General features: G+C 57.7%; 3 protein-coding genes across 3 annotated transcripts in view; all 3 read right to left on the bottom strand.

Annotated features, from left to right (window-relative positions):
• The window catches only part of PTSG_12276 (uncharacterized protein), a gene marked incomplete at its 5' end in the record, with an annotated part of 4,428 nt that extends 568 nt beyond the window's left edge, over positions 1 to 3,860 (bottom strand). Inside the window, 3 exons of the mRNA XM_004993740.1 lie at positions 179 to 376; positions 637 to 784; positions 1,011 to 3,860. Of these exons, the coding sequence (XP_004993797.1) occupies positions 179 to 376; positions 637 to 784; positions 1,011 to 3,860 (3,196 nt within the window). The remainder of the gene's footprint in view (positions 1 to 178; positions 377 to 636; positions 785 to 1,010) is intronic.
• Positions 3,861 to 4,215: 355 nt separating this feature from the next.
• PTSG_05218 (uncharacterized protein) lies at positions 4,216 to 8,754 on the bottom strand (the record flags this gene model as incomplete). Its single annotated transcript, XM_004993739.1, has 8 exons — positions 8,575 to 8,754; positions 6,644 to 8,346; positions 6,337 to 6,451; positions 6,147 to 6,206; positions 5,934 to 6,003; positions 5,180 to 5,738; positions 4,413 to 4,866; positions 4,216 to 4,362 (listed from the first exon to the last, which is right to left on the bottom strand). The coding sequence occupies exons 1-8, from the start codon at positions 8,656 to 8,658 to the stop codon at positions 4,216 to 4,218; spliced, it is 3,192 nt and encodes a 1,063-aa protein (XP_004993796.1). The 5' UTR covers positions 8,659 to 8,754.
• A 12-nt stretch (positions 8,755 to 8,766) lies between these two features.
• Positions 8,767 to 8,922, bottom strand: part of PTSG_05217 (uncharacterized protein) — a gene marked incomplete at its 3' end in the record, with an annotated part of 2,497 nt that continues 2,341 nt past the window's right edge. Inside the window, exon 6 of the mRNA XM_004993738.1 lies at positions 8,767 to 8,813. Coding sequence (XP_004993795.1) covers positions 8,767 to 8,813 — 47 coding nt within the window. The remainder of the gene's footprint in view (positions 8,814 to 8,922) is intronic.

Below are 8,922 nucleotides of genomic sequence, written 5' to 3'. Positions count from 1 at the left end.
AACAAACAACAACTAAACTAAACAACTAACAACAACAACTAACAACAACAACAACAACAACAACAACAACAACAACAACAACAACAACAACAACAACAACAACAACAACAACAACAACAACAACAACAACAACAACAACAACAACCATCCCCCGTCACCATGGGCAAGTGCGACGCACGATCGAGCTGCTGGGTGATGACGGCAATGGCGTTTTCCACGTGGGGCAGGCCCTGCGGCAGCGCCATCATATACTTGAGGGCAACAAACACAACAACAGGGCACTCCAGTATCGTCAGCGCGGCCCGGCGCGGGTGTGCGCAGCGGCACAGCACGCGCCGGTTGGCAGGGTCCCGACGCATGCGCTGTACAAACGGGCCTGCAAACGTGGCCATGGCGGTGGTCAGGGGTGGAAGTAGTAGTGGTGGTGGTGGTGGAAGTGATGGTGATGGGGAAGGCTTGTCGACAGGAAAAGACAACGAGCGCATTACAGACAGGCTGTGGATTGCTTTAAGATGTCAGGCACACACACACACACGCAAACACACACACGCGCACAACAACAACAACACACACACACACACACACACGCACCCGCACAAACAAACACACACACACGCACACACATAAGCGACACACTCTCTGGGATGAGCTGCATGACGTTGTTGAGGAGTTTGCGCAGTTGGCGGCTGTCTGGCGTGCCGACGGGGAGCTGGCTCTCGACACCAAGGTGGGCGTGCATATCAGACAGGCACTCCCCAGCAATGTACGCGCACAGGCTCGGCAGCTGCAACAAACGCACAACCAAGTGGGCACAGCAAAGGGCACCGTGAATGCATCGGATGGGACGAATTGTGAGCAATACAAACATCACCCAGGTGCAAACATCACGCAAACTAACCACCCCACGGCCACACACACACACACACACACACACACACATACGCGCGCGCACACTCACACACACACATGTACATACACATACCCACGTATACATACACAACAGCACGCACCAGCTTGTCCATGACTGGGGTGGTGATTGGCGCTTGGCTGCTGTCGATGCGGTGCAGGAGAAGAGAGCACTGATAAAGTGCCTGTTGTATCTGCTGGTGACGCTTCAACAACACGCCGCCACAAAGGTGCATCAGCGTGGACCGAGAGCCCGGTTTGTCCGCCACACGGCGAATGCACGGGCACACAGACTCTAACAGTAGCACAGCGTCCTTCTCATAGTTGAGGATCAGCGCCTTGAGCACACGCACACGCTCCACAATGGCCTGACGCAACTGCGGTGACAACGACACAGGCGCTGCTGTTGCTGTTGTTGCAGTACTCGAACTCGTTGTTGTTGTTGCTGCCTTTGGTGGTCGCGTTGTTGATGCTCGCCGTTCGTCTGCATGCCCGCTTCCACCAACGTGATCGCTCAATTCACGCTCCCCGTCCACACCAGCGGCCGTCACCCCCGGTCCTGCCGCCACAGCACCACGACCCTGCGCTTCAACCACCGCGCGTGTCATCCCGGCGACGAGCGAGCGAACAGCCGCACTGTGTCCCCACAGCAGGCGGTCCACAAGATCCTTCACATTCGCCACAAGGAGCGGGAACGTGGGGTGGGCGGTGGCGTGCTCGCTCAGATATTCGGCCAGGAGAACGCCGAGGAAAAACCGGCGCATCTGGCCGCGACGCTGCTCCGCCCGCCAATCAAACCGCACATGTGGTAATGCCGACGACGACGACGACGACGATGATGATGATGATGACGGTGCTGGGGCTGCTCGTGGCGGCTGCTGCGGCGGATGGTGTGCACCTTCTGATGTTGCAATTGTCGTTGCTGTTGCTGCTGTTGTTGCTGCTGTTGCTGCTGTTGCTGTTGTTGCTGCTGTTGCTGTTGTTGCTGCTGTTGTTGCTGTTGCTGCTGTGCTTCCAGCTGCTGTCCGCTGCTTCTCGCCATGTTTGCCGTTATTGCCGCCACTGCCATGTCCCGTCGGTGAGCACGCCAGCATGACAGACGCAAACGAGTGGAGACGCTGGTTGACGAGCGCTGAGTACCGCACACGCGCGTCTCCGGTCCACGCTGGCGTCGTGTTGTCGCCGAACCCGGAGCACACGGAGCAGGCCAGCGCCTCAAAGTACGCGCCAAACACATCGCGCACGAGAATCCGCCGCAGGTACGAGTCGTTGATGAAATCAAGGGATGCAATCCCTTGCAGCGCCGCCGGCATGACGAAATGATCAACCTCCCGCCCCGCCTCCTTGCGCACAACAGACTCGGGCTTCGCTTCCAGGTACTTGTGGATGAGCGCGGGGAACAGGCACTCGCCGTCACGCCGGTAGATTGCGTCAGAGGCGTGCTGCATAAGCAGGGCCACCATGCGGACACAACAGCCCGTGTGGTGTGCCTGCGCTGCCGGTGACGTGTCGTGGCGTGACGTCTCAGCGATCGCATCCACGCGGCCAATTACCTGCGCGAGTGTGAACGGGGCGAGGGCGCGGCGCACCTGGCCAGCACACAGCCAGCGCACGACGTGTGCAAACGCGGCCGCGCGCTGCTGGAAGGCGAGCTCAATGTGGCGGTCGCGAAGCATTGACGATCGCCGGTGCAGCGGCCACAGCGACCCGGCACCAATGCTGCTGCTGCTGCTGCTGCTGGTGGTGGTGGTGGTGCTGCTGCTGCTGCTGTTGGTGGTGGTGCTGCTGCTGCTGCTGCTGGTGGTGGTGGTGCTGCTGTTGGTGGTGGTGGTGGTGGTGGTGGTGGTGGTGGTGGTGCTGCTGCTGCTGTTGGTGGTGGTGGTCGAGGGAGGTGTTGTTGTTGTTGTTGTTGTTGTTGTGTCTGTAGACGCTGTTTTGGCATTGGTTGCAGTGGTTGTGGATGTTGTTGCAGGTGCGGGCGACGAGGTCGTGTAACTGGCTGACATGAGGTGCGTGCAGTGGTGAGCAAACGCGTCAAAGAGAACCACCAAGTCCTCGTCTCGCGCGGACCCGTCGAACATGCCGGCCACGAGCGCGCACGCCACAGCGGACAAATCGTCCGGTTGCGTCATGTCAATTGCGCCTTGAAGGTCGCAGCGACAGCGCAGGAAGACGAGTGGCAGCTGGCGTGTGAAGCGGTCCTTGGCGAGATACAGCGGACTTGTGGGCCGGCAGTCCACGTGTGCGCGAATGGACCTGAGGCGAGCATCTGCCGTCTCCAGATCAAGACACGTTGCCAGAATGTCAAGCACTTGCCGCAACAGGCTCGTTGGCAGCCACTGTGGCTCAACACCATCTGGCAGCGACGGTGTCAAGACCTCCACCGTCTCCGGTACGGGTGCACACGAGGGGAACGGAGTCGATGGTGACGTGGCTGTTGCTGCTGCTGCTGCTGCTGTTGCTGCTGCTGCTGCTGTTGATGATGATGGTGGTGGTGGTGGTGGTGCGGGCCTGTGCACGGCGTGGTTTGGCATGGGTGCATTGGTGGAGGTTGTTGCTGCGCTTGCTGCTGCTGTTCTTGCTGCTGCTGTTCTTGCTGCTGTTCTTTGTGCTCGCCTTGGTGGATGCGTCAGGTTTCTGTTACTAGCGCCAGTTGCAGTAGCAGTGGCGCTGGCGCTGGTGTTGTGCTGTTTCAACTGCAACGCACCGATACACACGGATGCAATTCTCAGGACACACGCGAGGGCCGCCTGCCGCCACGCTTCGTTCTCTTGGCGTCTTCGTCGCAATTCCTCACCCGATTGCTCCTGTTGCTGCTGCTGCTGCTGTTGATGCTGCTGCTGATGCAGTTCGTCTGTGTTCCTCATCTCCTCCTCGTCATCACCATTGTCTCCGTTGCCCAAGAGGTTTTGCTCGAGCTGCTCCACGTCATCCAGTGGCAATTCAGCCAGCATCGCGTTCATGCTGTCCTCCTCGTCATCATCACCATCGTCACCATCATCATGATGGCGGTTGCGGTCATTGCATGCTGCGGGCGTCGTCGTTGCTGCGTTCGCTTCTTCTCCTGCTTGTTGTTGCTGGTGTTGCTGCTGCTGCTGTTGTTCACGTGTGTGCTGGTCGTGGCAGGCCGTGACAAACGCATGCAAGATGCGAATCACCAATGCTTTCACGTCAGCGCGCACCACGTCTGACACCAACACTGTCAACAGCTCCACTGCGAGCGATGAAATGAGTGCAGACAAGCGAGCAACGCCGCGTGACCACGTGGTGCAGGCGTGCTCGTGCTGTCTGCTGCTGTTATTGCTGCTGTTAGTGTTGGAGTTGTTGTTGCTGGTGGTGGTGGTGGTGGTGGTGTTGTTGTTGTTGTTGTTGTTGTTGTTGTTGTTGTTGTTGTTGTTGTTGTTGTTGTTGTTGTTGTTGTTGTTGTTGTTGTTGTTGTTGTTGTTGTTGTTGTTGCTTGTGGTGGTGTTGTTGGGGTGTGCAAGAGGTGCGGTGAGGTCTTGGACGAGATTGTACAAGTCCAGCAGCCACACGTACAGCACATCGCTGTTTGTGAGGAGCTCGGGCATACCGCTGCCTGCCTTTCCTCGACCGCGATTGCCGCTGTTATTGACGTTCGCACCGCTGATACTGCGATGGAACAGCGATGATGAGGATGCTGCTGATGCTGTTGCTGTTGCTGCCGCTGCCGCTGCGGCTGTTGTGAAGATTGGGGCGAGGCGCGGTGGCTCGTGCAGAACAGCGGCGAGTGTGTGTTTGAGGAAGGATTGCAGCGCAAGGAGGACCGTGTCACGCTGAGAGGTAGGACCACGCAGGAGCGTCCGCAGCAGCGAAAAGTGGTCGTGGATGAGAATAATCTGTGCGGGGCCATCGCTCTCTGCAAACAGCGCGCGTGACTTCACGTGCAGGGACGTGAGCTGGTCCAAGAGTCGATTCGCAAGCGCTGGGGGCGGCTCCGACCTGACAGAAGAAGTGAAGAGTTGCGTGGGGATGGAGAACAAGGGAGAGCAAGGAGATGTGAAGAAGGGGGAGGGCATGTGTGTGTAAGTGTGTGTGTGTGTGTGTGTGAGAGAGAGAGAGAGAGAGTGAGAGAGAGAGAGTGTGTGTGTGTGTGTGTGTGAGTGTGTTTGTGTATTGAAGGAGTGAAGGGTGCACAACGTCAGCAGAGACAGAAATCGCGCGAGTAAGACAGGACGAAAAGTGCGTCACGCACATGTCACACACACACACCTCACACACACACACATACACACACATACACACAAGGACTCACTGCGTGTGCGAGGTGATGGCTTGGATGAGAACAAGGAGAAGAGCGCCAACATTCCGCAGTCCGGCGTGCGTTCCACACACGCGCAAGTCTGGTCCTTCCGTTGCCTGAAGCTTACGTGGGGTCGTGGGCATGTGCACGACAATGCGGCTCACAAGCCTGCGTATCGTGTCGAGGTGGTCTGAGGGTGTGGGTGACGACGGCTGGTGCAGCGACGACGAGGATGTGTGGTGGGAACGGTGATGTTGTGCCAGCGCTTGTGTCTGCGGCACTGATGCTGATGCGTTGGCTATCGTGTGAGTGCTGAGCGTGCTTGCAAGCAAACTCAAGTACGCATCAAACGCGTTTGCAGGCAGCTGCTCGATCGCAACACCTTGGTCACCTCCATCACCACCACTAGTGCGGGACGAGGCGAGGAGGAATGAGGGCAGGGTGAGGGCCCCGATCTCCGTGCGCGTGTGTTTGCGGAAGTAGTCCCACGGCGACTTGAGCACTTGCACCGGTGGCAGCACTGACGACGACGACGACGATGATGATGATGAAGGGGACTGGTGCTTTGCAACTGAAGACACGTGGGCAGGGAGGAGGGGGAGGAGGAGTGATGGGTCAACGTGAGAGCAAAGAGCGATGCCGTGCATGCATATGCGTGTACGTGAAGATGGGAAAGAAGGCAAGGCTCGTGCCACGCATGTGTCATGACAAGCAAGCATGACAAGGGAGCATGTGGTGCGACAATGCCACGGTCACCCACACGTACCTGCGCGGGTGACGGTGTTGCAGAGGTGGAGAGCGCGGAGACGCAAATCCTCGCCCTCGTGCAGCACCGACTGGTGGCAATGGATTGAACGGGCATGCACATGGGCACGTAGCGTGAGGACATGCACATACCAACAACAATCAGAGATACAGGCGGGCAGTGGGACGCAAACTCGCAAATAAGCAAAGCAAGCACGCACACGCACATACTCACCTGTGAGAAGAGCTGTGACTTGAAAATGGCCGCGAAAATGGGCCAGGGGTTGAAGCGAAGCTGTACATGTGACCGCAAGAAAACAGAACGGTGAGAAAGGTACAAGAACCAAAGAAAATGTATAACCTCTCTGATGTGGTTGGAGCAGGCACTCGCACAATTGCTCAGGGTTAGTTTTGCCTGCAAGCACCTTGCTGCTCTGCACTGGCTGGTCGGTGATGGCGGTGTAGAGGTGCGACCAGAGTTTGACCAACAGCAGCGTCTGTTTCAACGCATGTGCAAACGACACGCTGGACCCGAGGATGCTGGCGCCGGTGATGGGATACAGTGTGTGCGGTGTACCGTGTTGTGAGTGGTGTATGAGACGGGCCAGTGAGAAAACACTGCAGAGCACCACACACACACACACACTCTCTCTCTCTCTCTCTCTCTCTCTTTCTCTCTCTCTCTCTCTCTCTCTCTCTCTCTCTCTCTCTCTCTCTCTCTGACACACTCACATTGTGGATTGCGCGAGGGCGGAAAGCGAGGGCGGGCGATGGCCCTCACAGCACAGCGAGAACACGCGCTCAGCTGTGGCAGCAATGTGCCCACACATCCCATCACCACCACCACCACCACTGCCACTGCCACCACCACTGCCACTGCCACCACCACTGCCGCCATCGAGGACGATGTGCAGTGCGAGCAGCAGCGCATCCAATGGTCCGATGTGAAGTGGCGACGGCGATAACCTGGAGGTGGACGCTGGACGCACTTGCTCCTGCTGTTGCTGCTGTTGCTCGTGCATGTGTACAGCAATGCGTTGCGTTGTGCCATCCATTGACATGTGCGCACTTGTGCTCCTGTTCTCCTTCTCGCCGTCAGAACCAGCACGTGTGCTGGTGGCGTTGCTGGTTTGCCGGCGGCTGCGCGTTTGCCAGGGCTTAACGCCTCGTGGCTGGGGCACGGTTGACATGCTGATCGCTGCACTCTTGTTCTTCATCAGCAGCAGATACAGCCACGTCCCCTGCGCCTTGACTTCTCGCCGCAATTGGTCATAGTCGTGCTTCGCGCACAGCGCATGTATTGTCGCGCCTGTTGTTGTGAGCGCAACACCACGTCCTCCTTCCTGCTCACGCGTGCACGTGCAAACTGGTGCATCTGTTGTTGTCGTGGCCGTCACGTGTGTCGCTGCTGTTGTGTCTGCTGAATGCGCCTTGAGTGCATCGTGTCTGAGCATGACAGCCGCCAGTGCCAGCGTGACGAAGAAGCGCACCTCCAGCTCCAACATCAGACCAACATCTCCTCCCTTGCGCACCACCCTTCCGGCTGCTGCTGTGCTCGGTGCTGCTGCTGTCGTGTTGGCGGTTGTGTTTGTGGCGGTTGTTGGGCTGATGGCCCCACGGTGTCGCAGAAATGCGAGCAATGACGACAGCACTGCCGAAGACGTGATGGCGCCAGCATCGGGGTGGACGAGGATGGTGAGCAGCAGGAGGTAGCACATGCGCACGCAGCCGCTGGCAACAGCAACGCAGCACAGCCCAGACGCATGGCGAGAGCGTGCGCGTGTGAGCTGCGTGTGCAGCGTTGTCATGATGCGCGACACGTGGCGCGGCAACAGCGCTGGCACAAACGGAGACTCGCCATCAAATCCCCGATGCTCTTTCGTGAGGAATCCAAGCACCATGTCACTGTGCAGCGCTGTTCCTGCTGTTGCTGCTGTTGCTGCTGTTGCTGCTGTTCCTGCTGTTGTTGCTGCCGTTGCTGCTGTTGCTGTTGTTGCTGCTGGCTGTGAGAGAAGCATGCGAATGAGGGTGCTGGGCGTGACAGTAATCATGTTGTTGCTGTTGCTGGCGCCGCTTTTCAATGCACCACTGCATGCGCTTGATGTGGGTGCCGGTTGCGGTGCGCGCTGTGGGTACAGGCAGGGAAACATGTACAGGTCATCCAGCGTGCCGCAGGTCCACGAGTACAGCGCAGCGTTGGGTGGGAGCGTCAGTGGCCGTGGACGAAGGTATGCGACCGCTGCACTTGCCGATGGTGTTGGTGTAACTGAGATCTGACTGTCCATGTCTCCAGCGCTTGCCACCGCCGCTGGTGTGGGTGTCGGTGCCACTGCTTCCTGAGACGCCTCGTCATAATTTGCCTTTTGCGACAGATCCTGCGACTGTGACACCACTTGCTGACTGCTGGTCGCTCCTGCTGTTCGACGAATGCGCCTCTACAAAAGACAGCACAGCAAACATGCGGGTGTGTGTGTGTGTGAATGTGTGTGCGTGTGTCTATGTGTGTGTGTGTGTCTATGTGTGTATGTGTGTGTGTGGCTGTGTCTGTACGTGCAAATGTGTGTGTGTGTGTGTTTTTGTTCACTTCGCTGTGCTTCTGCATGTCCGTTGCCGCAGTCACACAAACGGCCCCGTAGCGCACTGCCATCAATGATGCACTTTACCTTTGGTCGCCGCTTCTGTCGCAGTGCAAACGTTGGAGAGGAGGGCCTCTCCTGCGACTTGCTCTGCTTCGCCACAGGCTCCATCCTCTCTCAGTCGCTCAGCAGGCGTGGGTCGATGGTGTGTGTCTTGTCTTGTGCTTTGCTGTGTGTCGCTTGTTTCAACTTTTTGGCGCCGCGAGAGTATTGCACATTTTATGATGTCGTCGACAGTTCACAGCCGCAGCTTTCAAACGCACACGCTTTTTTGGTGCAGAAGTGAGAGAGAGAGAGAGAGAGAGAGAGAGAGAGAGTGTGTGTGTGTGTGTGTGTGTGTGTGTGTGTGTGTGTGTGTGTGTGTGTGTGTGGGTG

The sequence above is a fragment of the Salpingoeca rosetta genome (genome assembly GCF_000188695.1).
Source record: "Salpingoeca rosetta unplaced genomic scaffold supercont1.12, whole genome shotgun sequence".
Taxonomy (NCBI): Eukaryota; class Choanoflagellata; order Craspedida; family Salpingoecidae; genus Salpingoeca; species Salpingoeca rosetta.
Note: the sequence above shows the minus strand (reverse complement) of the source record. Positions and strands in the feature narration are given on the sequence as shown.